The sequence below is a fragment of the Oncorhynchus kisutch genome, linkage group LG29 (genome assembly GCF_002021735.2).
Source record: "Oncorhynchus kisutch isolate 150728-3 linkage group LG29, Okis_V2, whole genome shotgun sequence".
NCBI lineage: Eukaryota > Metazoa > Chordata > Actinopteri > Salmoniformes > Salmonidae > Oncorhynchus > Oncorhynchus kisutch.
The window spans coordinates 13246527-13259890 of record NC_034202.2 but is presented as its reverse complement, the minus strand read 5'-3'; the positions used below and the strand labels follow the sequence as shown (position 1 = coordinate 13259890).

At 42.6% G+C, this 13364-nt stretch overlaps 2 protein-coding genes across 2 annotated transcripts; one reads left to right on the top strand and one right to left on the bottom strand.

Moving 5' to 3' along the window:
• Positions 1 to 669: 669 nt before the first annotated feature.
• gfm2 (GTP dependent ribosome recycling factor mitochondrial 2) lies at positions 670 to 8209 on the bottom strand. Its single transcript, XM_031809051.1, has 20 exons — positions 7850 to 8209; positions 7653 to 7731; positions 7509 to 7554; positions 7299 to 7396; positions 7014 to 7139; positions 6793 to 6881; positions 6493 to 6581; positions 6304 to 6364; positions 5996 to 6181; positions 5763 to 5843; positions 5517 to 5665; positions 5053 to 5193; positions 4694 to 4793; positions 3898 to 4087; positions 3664 to 3740; positions 3370 to 3508; positions 3077 to 3268; positions 2836 to 2951; positions 1310 to 1492; positions 670 to 1029 (listed from the first exon to the last, which is right to left on the bottom strand). The coding sequence occupies exons 1-20, from the start codon at positions 7907 to 7909 to the stop codon at positions 901 to 903; spliced, it is 2331 nt and encodes a 776-aa protein (XP_031664911.1). The 5' UTR covers positions 7910 to 8209; the 3' UTR covers positions 670 to 900.
• A 195-nt stretch (positions 8210 to 8404) lies between these two features.
• LOC109873777 (NSA2 ribosome biogenesis factor) lies at positions 8405 to 13039 on the top strand. The gene is made up of 6 exons (XM_020465483.2): positions 8405 to 8586; positions 9120 to 9307; positions 9621 to 9771; positions 10935 to 11114; positions 11423 to 11615; positions 12568 to 13039. Exons 1-6 carry the CDS (start codon positions 8584 to 8586, stop codon positions 12633 to 12635), a joined length of 783 nt encoding a protein of 260 aa, XP_020321072.1. The 5' UTR covers positions 8405 to 8583; the 3' UTR covers positions 12636 to 13039.
• The last annotated feature ends 325 nt before the right edge of the window (positions 13040 to 13364 follow it).

Genomic DNA, 13364 nt, shown 5'->3' with positions numbered 1-13364 from the left:
TCTCCACGGCGTCTCCAGACTCACGTCTGTCACATGTGCTCAGTGTGAACCTGCTTTCATCTGTGAATTTATTGTCAATCAGTGTTGCTTCCTAAGAGGACAGTTTGATTTCACAGAAGTGTGATTGACTTGGAGTTACATTGTGTTTTTTAAGTGTTCCCTTTATTTTTTTGAGCAGTGTATATATTTTTTAAGAAACCCTCGCAAAAATACTGCAAGAAATGTGGCAAGGCTTTTGACTTTTGTCCTGAATACAAAGTGTTATGTTTGAGGCAAATCCAATACAACACATACTGAGTACCACTGTCCATTTTTTTCAAGCATAGAGGAAAACTTGGTTCCGTCTGCTTTCCAGCAGACACTGGGAGATGAATTCACCTTTCAGCAGGACAATAACCTAAAAAAACAAGGCCAAATCTACACTGGAGTTGCTTACCAAGAAGACAGTGAATGTTCCTGAGTGTCCAAGTTACGGGTTTGACTTAAATCTACGGCAAGACCTGAAAATGGTTGTCTAGCAATGATGAACAACCAATTTGACAGAGCTTGAATAATTTTGAAAAGAATAATGAGCAAATGTTGCACAATCCAGCTGTGGAAAGCTCTTAAGAGACTCACAGCTATAAACGCTGCCAAAGGTACTTCTACAAAGTATTGACTTACATGTAAATGAGATATTCCTGTATTTAATTTTCAATAAATTTGCTGAAATTTCTAAAAACATGTTTTCACTTTGTCATTATGGTGTATTGTATGTAGATGGGGGAGATAAATATATTTAATCCATTTTGAATTCAGTCTTCAACACAACAACATGAATACTTTCTGAAGGCACTGTAAATGGACATTCCTGCTGGCTTACATTTCCCAGAATTACTCTTCCATCTCTGCGTGATGTCATCAGGCGAGGCCAGCCATCTTGTTGAGCAGGGCATTCTGGTGTTGGGGGTTCATGGCCTCATAGATGTCCAGCTGGAGGGAGAAGGTGGCGTTGCCAGAGGTCAGAGTTCGCAGGGCAGTGGAGTAGCCCTGAAACAGAGGAGGAAAGATTAGATCCAAGGAGGGATACTGCAGTGTTACTTTTTGACTCTGATACAGTATATTATTCAGCTAAGATGCATTTAGAATATGCTGAACATGATGCGTCATTCGCAAGCCTTGGACTTGATTCGGTAGCAACAAGACGATGAGAGATGTACAAAACAGAAATAGTGAAACTAATTTAAAAAAAGCACTTTTATACTATCTTGGTGGTGTTGTCTGCCCTGGCACTACAGGAGGTTTCCACGGCAACATTGAACCAACCTACCATCATCTCAGCCAGGGGTGCGGTGGCAAGCAGCACCTTGCTGTCATGGCGACTCTGGATGTCCCGGATGGCCCCTCGTCTCTGAGCCAGGTCACCCAGCACAGAGCTCAGGTGCTCCTCTCCCACCGTCACCTCCAGTGACATCACAGGCTCCAGCACCTGGCCCCCCGCCTGCCTCAGAGCCTACAGGGGACAGAGACAACACTGTTACTAGCGTAGTATAAGTAATAATATGAGAAATAGGGTCACTGTTACTAGCGTAGTATGAGTATGAGCAATAGGGTCACTGTTACTAGCCTAGAATTAGTAATGGTATGAGTAATAGGGTCACTGTTACTAGCGTAGTATTAGTAATAGTATGAGTAATAGGGTCACTGTTACTAGCGTAGTATTAGTAATAGTATGAGTAATAGGATCACTGTTACTAGCGTATTATTAGTAATAGTATGAGTAATAGGGTCACTGTTACTAGCGTAGTATTAGTAATAGTATGAGTAATAGGGTCACTGTTACTAGCGTAGTATTAGTAATAGTATGAGTAATAGGGTCACTGTTACTAGCGTAGTATTAGTAATAGTATGAGTAATAGGGTCACTGTTACTAGTGTAGTATTAGTAATAGTATGAGTAATAGGGTCACTGTTACTAGCATAGTATTAGTAATAGTATGAGTAATAGGGACACTTACTAATGTTGTATTAGTATGAGAAATAGGGTCACTGTTACTAGCATAGTATTAGTAATAGTATGAGTAATAGGGTCACTGTTACTAGCGTAGTATTAGTAATAGTATGTGTGTAATGGTATGAGTAATAGGGTCACTGTTACTAATGTAGTATTAGTAATAGTATGAGTAATAAGGACACTTACTAGCGTAGTATTAGTAATAGTATGAGTAATAGGGAGACTTACTAGTGTAGTATTAGTAATAGTATGAGTAAAGGGTCACTGTTACTAGTGTAGTATTAGTAATAGTATGTGTGTAATAGTATGAGTAATAGGGTCACTGTTACTAATGTAGTATTAGTAATAGTATGAGTAATAAGGACACTGTTACTAGCGCAGTATTAGTAATGGTATGAGTAATAGGGTCACTGTTACTAGCGCAGTATTACTATAAAATGAAATGTTATTTGTCACATCCGCCAAATACAACAGGTGTAGAACTTACCGTGAAATGCTTACTTAAAATTCCTTAACCAACAGTGCAATTAAGAAAAATAAGAGTTAAGAAAATATTTTATAAATAACAAATACAAAAATAAAAGAGTAACAATAAAATAACAATAACGAGGCTATATACAGGGTGTAATGGTACAGGTTAGTCGAGTTAATATGTACATGTAAGTAGGGGTAAAGAGACGATGCATAGAGCGAGTAGCAGCAGCGTAAAGAAACCCATATTTCCAATGCCTTTCTCCTTCTATCGACACTCACAGAGTCATCACAAGACTACAGTACATAGGCAGAGATCATCTCACATTGTGTACACAACACTATCATGTGCAGGTGTTAATGTTAATGTACCTTGAGCATACAGCGGGACACGCAGGCAGACAACATAGCTAGAGACGTCCCCGGCTCCATGCTCACACTCTGGATCATAGTGGACACGCCCTGGACCGGGTAACCAAGCAACGGACCTGGGAGAGTGAGAACATAATGAGTATCAGAATAGGGGCTACAACAGTACTTGACTCATCGAAAATGGGGGTCTTCTTCCATAATCTGGTTAAGTTCCTTCTTCCATAATCTGTGATGTCGTTACCTTGGAGATAAGAGCTGTTTACGCCGTTCTCCACGGCGTCCCTGACGTCAGGGGACAGCTGCTCCTCCACTTCCTCATCGTAGGTGATTTCACAGGAAGTGAGCGAGGAGGAAGAGGAGTCCATGATGGGGCAGACCACCACACTCACAGTCACCATGTGTCTCCTCTCCCCAACTGTACGGTCCAGCGTGTCTGAAACACACACAAGCAGGAATCAGAATAAGAAGAATCAGTACGATCTACACTGATTGGATAAGATGGTTTCCACCTCCGTACTGATTGGCATACTATACCTGTGGTGGCCATTGATTGGAGGATGGTCTCCCTGTAAGCCACCTGTAGAGGTCCCAGGTGGGTCTCGATGCCGTACTCTCTCCTGATCCGATCATGGAGGATCTCAATGTGCAGCTCTCCCATTCCACACAGAATGGTCTGGCGAAGGAGACGGTACAAAGACCATTAAAACAGATATTGCATATTTTATTAGTCTAATATTATATGCTAGCTAGCTAACATTCATTCAATCAATCACTTTCAACCAAGCAATTAATCAATCATACATGTTCCTCCTGTACAGGTGGTATTACCTGTCCAGAGTCTGAATCTACCCTGACCTTCAGGCTAGGGTCTTCTCTCTGGAGGCAGGTCAGGGCATTCTCCAGATCTAATAGAAAACAGAGGATAATAACATTCATAGGTTGTTATAACAGTGTTACAAGAGTTTTAGGCCAGGTGGCTCAAACAAGCCTGTAGAACAGTGCACGTTATGAGGGGATTTGCGCAGGGATCCCATGCTTAGTAATGGCTGCAGGGACACTGACCTGCCTGTCTAGACATAGTGGGGGGTTCTATGGAGCAGAAGAATACAGGCTCGGGGACCTCCACTCCTGCCAGCACCAGACTGGCCTGCTCTCCACCCCTCTTCCTCTCCCCCTCTTTCTCCTTCTGGGCCCGCCGGACCGCAGCCACTGCCGAGGCCTTGGAGGACACAATAGTGTCCCCTGTCACTGTCTGAGAGAGAGAGGGAGTGAGAGAGAGAGAGAGAGAGAGAGAGAGAGAGAGAGAGAGAGAGAGAGAGAGAGAGAGAGAGAGAGAGAGAGAGAGAGAGAGAGAGAGAGAGAGAGAGAGAGAGAGAGAGAGAGAGAGAGAGAGAGAGAGAGAGAGAGAGAGAGAGAGAGAGAGAGAGAGAGAGAGAGAGAGAGAGAGAGAGAGAGAGAGAGAGAGAGAGAGAGAGAGAGAGGAATTTTTTGTAAACATAATGAAAGATTGCTTGGAAATTAAAGTGTTTGGTTTAATTGTCAAGCCACTGTCACCCAACAGATTCAAAACAATGTTTCAGTTTCAAAAACATATTGCTCTTTTACTGAGAATGGATGTGTTTTCAATTCCAATTTATGGGGCGGCAGGTATACTAATGGTTAGAGCGTTGAACTAGTAACCGGAAGGTTGCTAGATTGAATCCCCGAGCTGACAAGGTAAAAATCTGTCATTCTGCCCCTGAACAAAGCAGTTAACTAGGCCGTCATTGTAAATAAGAATTTGTTCTTAACTGACTTGCCTAGTTAAATAAAGGTTAAAAAAAAAATCTAAAACAGGTAGTCTCTCAAGGAGTCCTACCTGCTTGAGGCCCACACAGAGTGCAATGTTTCCTGCAGTCAGAGAAGGTATCTCCACATGCTGGTCAGCAAATGGCAGCAGCAGCCGACTCATCCTCTCTCTACAGTGGAGACCAGTGGAATTCAAAATGGCAAGCACAGTAATTAGAAAACTAACAGTACTTGAGTTTATTGGAACAGCCTGAGAATTTGTAAGGTTCACCATTTTAGAGGGCTCCTACTCAGTTATACACAATGCAACAAAACCTTAAGAGATACAGAGTTAATTCATTGATTAGCATTAATTGAATCCCATTCAGCAAGCTGCTGTAGCAGTAAGCAGGTATTGGGTAGTAGTGGGATGGTGATGGACCTACGTACGTGTTGTTCCTGTTGATGTTGAGGACAGCAGACTGGGGCTTCATGGTCCCAGAGTAGATCCTCACAAACACCAGAGGACCTCGCTGCTTGTCATGCACCACCTTGAAGGCCAGGGCACACAGGTCATCCTGGTACCAACGCCTGTGTGAAGGGAATAGACCAAGCTGAATCAAACTGGGTCTGACTCAAGAATAAATCCCTGACTGATATATGTGGTAGAGAAGAGTAGTGGCTTCAGCCCAATGATATGGATCAGATTGAATTATATTTTGGTTAGGTATCCCACAAAATAATTTTATAGAAAAGTCCTATTGGGGTTAGAGCTGAGTGGGCTATTATGGATAACACACTTTGTTGACTCTACAAGGTAAAGGATAAATGTTACTCACACCATGGTGCCTCCTGTTGGGGGCGAGGAGATAGGCTGTGATAGAGTTCTGGTTAGGGGTAGAGGATGTACTCACACTAGGTCGTGGTGCCTCTCGTTTGGGGCAGGGAGGTAGGCTGTGATGGCGTCCAGGAGAGGCTGAACACCTTTGTTCCTCAGAGAGCTCCCACAGAGCACGGGGACTCCTTTACGTGCCAGAGTCACCCTCCGCACTGCCTCCTGGAGCTGGAGAATACACAATACACCAGATACACACACACACACAATACCACATGCAGAACTCAGTCCTACTGATATTTTACCTGAGATAAATATTGCTTACTTTGGCAGGAGGTACCGCATCAAAATTTTCACCGTAAACTCCAAGTAACAGCTCTGCAAACTCATCATCCAGATCAGCAACCTGTGTATGAAAAAATGCAAATGCCAACTTTGACACATAGCATTTACACATGTTTTTACTATACTTATGTTTTTATAGCGATCTAAGCTATCAGCAATAGCATAAAAATAAGCACTCGATGACAGTTGGCATGATGATGTCATTTCCTGTACCTGTTCTATCAGAGCTGCTCTGGCCTCCATAGCGTCCTGAAGAAGTTCCGGGTCATCTGATTGGCTGAGAGATTTGGTCTCAAAGACACGGCCATCCTCTGCTCTGGATTTAACCCGCCACGTCATTTGCTGGTTGGTAATCAAGTCAATCAATCCTGTGAAGCTCTTCCCGCTGCCAATTGGAATCTGTGTAACCAGTTGTTTCTCATTTATACTGTAATGTATGTCATTTGATATGGAGGCATTATCACAGCAGGGAAGCTGAACAATGTAAAATACATAGATGGCCTATTGAGAATGTTGTCTACCTGGAGGATCACAGGATTGGCTTTCAGTTTCTTCTTTATGCTCTCAATGGAAAAGTGTAAACTATATAGGAAAAAATATATATTTTTAAATCAAAATGAACACTGTAGTCCCAAATCCTAACAGCAAGCATGGAGATATATGTCTGGTTACAACAGAAGGGAGTCACTATGTGATGCTGGTTGTTTTACCTGGCCCCAGGCTTGTCCATCTTGTTCAGGAAACAGATACAGGGTACATGATGTTTCTCAGCCTGCCGCCACACTGTCAGAGTCTGAGCCTGGTGATATCACAAGACACAACACACAGCCATACCGAGTCACTAACACACACACTTATAATACAATCAACACCTCGATTCTAGGTCAGTTCAATTATAGTCTTTTATTATTATTTATTTTTTTACAGACAATACAGTCAGGTAAACAGAGATGCATAGGCCTATTTCAGTACAGGGTGGGAACATGGCATCGTATCAGGGCTTGACTCACCTCAACGCCAGCAGAGGCATCAAACACTGCCACTGCCCCATCCAACACACGCAGGGCTCGCTCCACCTCCAGAGTAAAGTCAACATGTCCTGAAACCCCCACCCACACACACAGTGTTGTACTATGGAGGGTCTATGGGTTGATTTTGTGCCAGGGTTGCCTGTCTATAGGATTCATGTTTGTGTTTTTGCACGATTTATTGAATGGGACTGGCTCTGTACCTGGCGTATCTATGAGGTTGATCCTGTGCTTTTTCCAGTCGAAGGTGACTGCAGCAGACTGTATGGTGATTCCCCGCTCCCTCTCCTGAACCATGAAGTCTGTCACAGTGTCCCCGTCATCAACATCTGGGAAACAAGAAAAGAGAGAGAAATTGAGTTGCTAGCTTGGGACTCTGTTAAACAATGCAGGAAAAAGCTAGCAGAGGACGTGGAATTGAAATTAAATTACTGGCCTCAACCTGCTCATCCCCCTACACATGTCTATCCCAATCCCCTCCTACACACCTCCCAAAGCCCTGGTGTATCCAGAGTAATACAGCATTCTCTCTGTGGTGGTGGTCTTCCCTGCATCTATGTGTGCCATGATGCCAATGTTCCGGATTCTGGGGACAAACAATAGTGAGTATTACATCTGATATTAAGGGGTTACCAAGGACCATGAAGTAGGCTATAGAGTAGTAATAAACATAGGCTGGAGCTAGTTTTACTACTAACTTCGATATATCTGGATTGACGACAGCTCGTGGGGATTTGACATCATCTATAGGATATAAAATAAGAACTTACGAATTTGTATTACAAAAGCACTGAGAGATCATCAAAGTTCAGTCTAATATGGGAATGGGACATGTCATATACCTGGCAAAAAGCTGTACTGTCTTCTTCCTTGTAGTCTCCACCTGCACGTCTGTGGTCCATTCTTCAGTAGACCTTTACCCTACGCAACCCAACACAGGGCAATACACATTATCCATAGAAAACAGTAGCGAGTAGTGACAAATAGCCAACAGTCTACAGCCTTTTAACCATGTTTGTCCCTGAAATGTAAGTCTTACCCCCCCAACCAGGACACTGAACTTCCCAATGCCTATTCCCAGGACAGTCCGAAGTCGCATCTTCAACCTGCTTCGGGCTTACAAACGTATTCCAGTGAAAATATTGTAGACATTCTTGACATGGACAGGGCAATGTCGACTGCTCTGTGTGAATGTCATTCATCAACCATAAACCCTGTTGGCATTGAACTGGCTGTCAAATAAGGTAAACACATTCTCTAAATGCCGTGCCTCCCGAGAACAATAATCCAAATCAGTATAATGTATTAATTATCTCAAATTATTAACAAAAAAATTGAATAATATGAATCGACGTCGATTCACGCTTTCCTTATAAAGTGCATCTTCAAAATACACCCCAACCAGCAGTCCTATCTGAATTTAAGTTCCGGCTTTGACTTTTAAAATAAATGTGCATTTATAGTTTAATAGTTCAGACTATTTTAATAAATAGTAAAACCGTGCTGAATTGTTTTGATAATGATTTGCTCAACTTACTACGAATTACTAATAAATATGTAACGGGACTGCTCAGGAACTCTCGTACATGGTTTCATTCCGGAATTTGTTTTAAGCGGACACTCCCATCACATACTTCCTCTAAAATATTGGCTTCGGAAAACAACACCAACGAACCAAGCCTCTAGCATAAACTACGAAAAAAATCCAAATTTGAGACAATAAATTCCATCAAATAAGTATCGTATCTGAATACGTAACTTTCAATACACAAAATGGTAAGCTATACACATATTTCACGTTCTTTATGATACATCATTTGATATGGAAATCTTCTAGCATACGAAGTTGGCTAGCAACATGTGGCAGACATCCGACTCCTAGCTGCAATTCAACCAAGAATTGTCTTTTGACATTGTGATGGGAGACATTGGTCTTGGTTGAATTGCAATCGATCTGACCACATGCAGTGTCTAGAATTCGTTATGTTGGTCAAACTGCTCTGGCCAATAAATTAACGTTATAGTTCATTTATTTGAACGAAATTATTATGAATACACCCGCTGGTCTGAATTGTTTTGACATTGCCTTAGCCTAGGTAGCCAGCTAACTAATCTGTCAGCTATATACTTGACTGGTCCCACATATGTTCGCGCTGTCATGCCAAACATATTTTAAGGATGTTTGATCAATTAGATTAAGCCCACCTTGGAAATTAATGTACAGAAATCATTCATTTTATTCTGATGTTTGTTGACTTAATACATTCAGAAAGCCTTAATAAACTATTAAAATGTGCCTCCTACCTCAGCCCCAGAACGAGCACATTGAGTTACATCGCAAGCGCCATGGCCAACGCCTGGACCACCAGGAGAGGAAGAGGAAGAAGGAGAGCCGTGAGGCCCACGAGCGATCACATAAAGCCAGGAAGATGATTGGTCTGAAGGCCAAACTCTACCACAAACAGAGGCACTCTGAGAAGATCCAGATGAAAAAGACGTAAGTACAGTATAACCATAGATGAGTAGTACACACTACAGTAGTACAGTAGTGTAGTACACTACAGTAGATCAAACAATGGGCTCCTTTATAGAGTGAAGAGTTGACTCTTAGGATTTAGGTTCAGGGACATGATAGATTTAACAGGTTTAATGTCCTATTTTTAAACAAATTCCTTGGTTATGACATAGTAATTAAGACATCCTCCAGTAACTGCTATTTTCAAAATGTTGATTGAAACGGCATATGCCATTGCCACCAATCCAAAACGTTTGTTGACCTATTGGTGCCAACACCACTTGTCTTACCACAGCCTCAAGATGCACGAGCAGAGGAAGACCAAGCAGAAGAACGATGACAAGACTCCTGAGGGAGCAGTACCAGCCTACCTGCTCGACAGAGAGGGACAGTCCCGCGCCAAGATCCTCTCCAACATGATCAAACAGAAGAGGAAAGAGAAGGCTGTGAGTATTCAATGCCTTTCTTTTACTTGTTTGTGTTTTCGCCACCATGTCCCACTGAAGACAGGTAATAGTGCCTGGCCATATGATCTCATATAGAAGGGAACAACACCTAGGTTAACCTATCTATTGCCAACCGGCATGCATTTTGCATACCATGCAAACAATTTGAGATCAAAGTACTCCGGTACGAAAAACTGGGCCAATCAAGAGAACTTGGGCTAGGAGGGAAAAATCTCTAGTTCTCTGCTCCAGCCCATCCCCCGTAGTCGTAGTGCTATTTTCCTCCCTCGGGCTGGATGGCCGATTTTTTCCGTTGGTACCGTTGATGTGTGAGGAAAATGGAGGGGGGAAATGGTGTATTAGTCGAGCACTATTATTTCGTAGTTAGCTCCTTAGCTAAGGCATCATTGCGATTAAGGTAGTTAGCTACAGCATTTAGTCAACTAAGCGAGAACACTTTCTTGCCCGCACATGCTATGATCTCCGCAACGTTAGTAGGTGCGAGCGCATTGACGTGCAAAGAAATGTGCGGTGTTGCGGTAGTTCAGTGCGCGTCGCTGCGTGGATGGAAACAGACATGGCAGAGAGAGCTGTTCCGCTAATACCGTCTTTCACTGAGTTATGTTAGACTGTTAAAGATTAGTAGACCTATGTTAATTAATCCGTTCGTGATCTCTAGGTTTCAGGAAATGGCAGTTACAGTTCAAATAAAAAAATACAGCCAATTGCTCCAACTTCCTGAGGAGGGAGTTGACTGACCCCACCCGGACCTATAACAGTCTATAGCCTGCCATTCCTACTGAGCCAGTCTTCTGCCAACATCATTATTAGGCAAAAAAAAAGTGCATTTGCCTATGATTTGAGCAGTGTGGGTGTTGCACGCGTGCCGTTGTGAGGTCCGCAGGGCAGGGATTGGCGCCGTGGCGTTGAAATGGTACTTGTAAAAATCATTCAAGGATGGCATGTCTGCTATTGTCAGATTAATTGTTTCAAGTGTGAATGTAATACTGTTGACTGTTTTCCCGCAATCCCATTAAACCTAGTCCTGGATTAACATGCACTTTCAATAAAATTGTCCCTAAGTGTGTAAAGCCCAAGCCAGTTTAGTTAAAAACTGGTGTCCTGATATATTCTCTGATTTAATCTTGTGTTTCTTCCTGTAGGGTAAATGGGAGGTGCCCCTTCCCAAGGTTCGAGCCCAAGGGGAGACGGAGGTGCTCAAAGTCATCCGTACGGGCAAGAGGCAGAAGAAGGCCTGGAAGAGGATGGTCACCAAAGTGTGCTTCGTAGGCGACAACTTTACCCGCAAGCCTCCCAAATATGAACGCTTCATCAGACCCATGGTAAGGAGGAAAGAAACACTACTCACTAGCATACAGTGTATATAGCAGTGTTGGATTGAAACACCCTCGTTATCACTGTGAACATCAGAGTAACTTTGACTACATTTTTGTCATTTAGCAGACTATGTAGAGAGACTTAGTTACAACCAGTGCAATCAACCAGATTAGGTTAAAAAACTAAATTGACTTACTTGCTCTTTGGGTAGCATCGGTCATTCACAAACTTCCTCCTGCGGGTTTGAAGAGGTAAACAACCTAAATTACCTGAAATAAATGTCCCACCATCATCTGCCCTTCCCTCTCTCCAGGGTCTACGGTTCAAGAAGGCCCATGTGACCCACCCGGAGCTGAAGGCCACGTTCTGTCTGCCTATTCTGGGGGTGAAGAAGAATCCCTCGTCACCCCTTTACACCACACTGGGGGTCATCACCAAGGGAACAGTGGTAGAGGTCAATGTCAGCGAGCTGGGCCTGGTCACGCAGGGGGGAAAGGTCATCTGGGGTGAGATATCTCCTATCCTCTCAAATGTCTATTGATATTCATCTGGATCAGTATGGGACAGTTTCCCGGCCACAGATTAAGCCTAGTTCTAGAATAAAAAGCACTTTCTATGGAGATTCTCCATTAAACATGCTTCTTTGTAGGATGTCATTGTAAATAAGAATTTGTTCTTAACTGACTTGCGTAGTTAAATAAAGGTTAAATACAAATTAGTACACCACTAGGCTACATCTGTGTACACAGTACCAGTCAAAAGTTTGGACACACGTACTCGTTCCAGGGTTTTTCTGTATTTTTTACTATTTTCTACATTGTAGAATAATAGTGAAGACATGAAAACAATGAAAGAACACATGGAATCATGTAGTAACCAAAAAAGTGTAGTAACCAAAATATATTATATTTGAGATTCTTCAAAGTAGACACCCTTTGCCTTGATGACAGCTTTGCACACTCTTGGCATACTCTTAACCAGCTTCATGAGGAATGATTTTCCAACTGTCTTGAAGGAGTTCCCATATGTTGAGCATTTTTGGCTGCTTTTCTTAGCATTTATGAGGCCAGCAAACACTTTCCTTACACGCTAGGAACATATTTTCTCCAACGTTATATTGAAAGGGTGCCTCTCGGTCCCAAAACACACGTTTTCTGGAGACTTGTGAGAGGAGTACTGATGACATTGCCCACTGTATGCTTTTTCGGACGCCTGATTGCATCCAGACTGAGGAGAAATCCAAACACAATGCATCTCTGACTACCTTCTGAAGTGGTCAGCTAGATCTGAACACAGTCAGACCACAAAGTGACTTTTGTGTGTCTAGACATGTCTTTTCAATGTGATCTTTGTATTCTGATAGCAGAAGTCACATGTAAGTATCAAGTGTAGACACAACCTTATTCAACTTCTGAAGTGTAGTGATTAAAATATGTCATTTATTTCTCTTCTCTTCAGGTAAATACGCCCAGGTGACGAATAACCCAGAGAACGATGGCTGCATTAATGCTGTACTGCTGGTGTAAATTAAGAACTCGATGGGACGGTCCCCTGGACACAGATTAAGCCAAGTCCTGGACTAAAAATAATTGAATGGAGATTTTCCAGTGTTTTTTTATAGTCCAGGACTAGACTTAATCTGTGTCTGGGAAACGACCCCATCAATAGAGACTGTGCCTGTAACATACAGCCAGAGCTATGGCTGGCATGGAATAACAGACCAGACCAGGAACACTGAAACATCTGGGAATAAACCATGTGTGTTCAGCCGTGGAGAAAATCAAGAAAACACAGAAAAGATCAGATGCAGTATTTTGCTACAAGGTGTCTTGTAACTAAATACTAAAACATGCTCAAAGGTATGTGTGACTAAATATAAGGGGTTGTGCTTTTGTCCTAAATTTGTTATATAAATTGTTTTTGACTGCTCTAGTAGTTTCCAGTGTTTTTTTTGGGGGGGGGGGGGTCAAAACCTATCAGATTACTTGAAAGAGCAGTAAACTTGAAAAAGGATGGTGCTATTAACGTGAGAAAGGGATAATGTAACAAGATATACTAGTCCCCTCCACATCTCAGAGCAGGCCAACACAGTGGAGCCACAGTTTTAGACGGATGTCATACCTGCAGTGATACTGGTGCTCATCTACTGGAGTACAGGTAGGAGTCTTCTAGTGATACACCTGTATTGTATGTAGGGCTGTGCTACACTAATATACAGGGCGGCAGGTAAGCAGAGCGGTTAAGAGCGTTGGGCC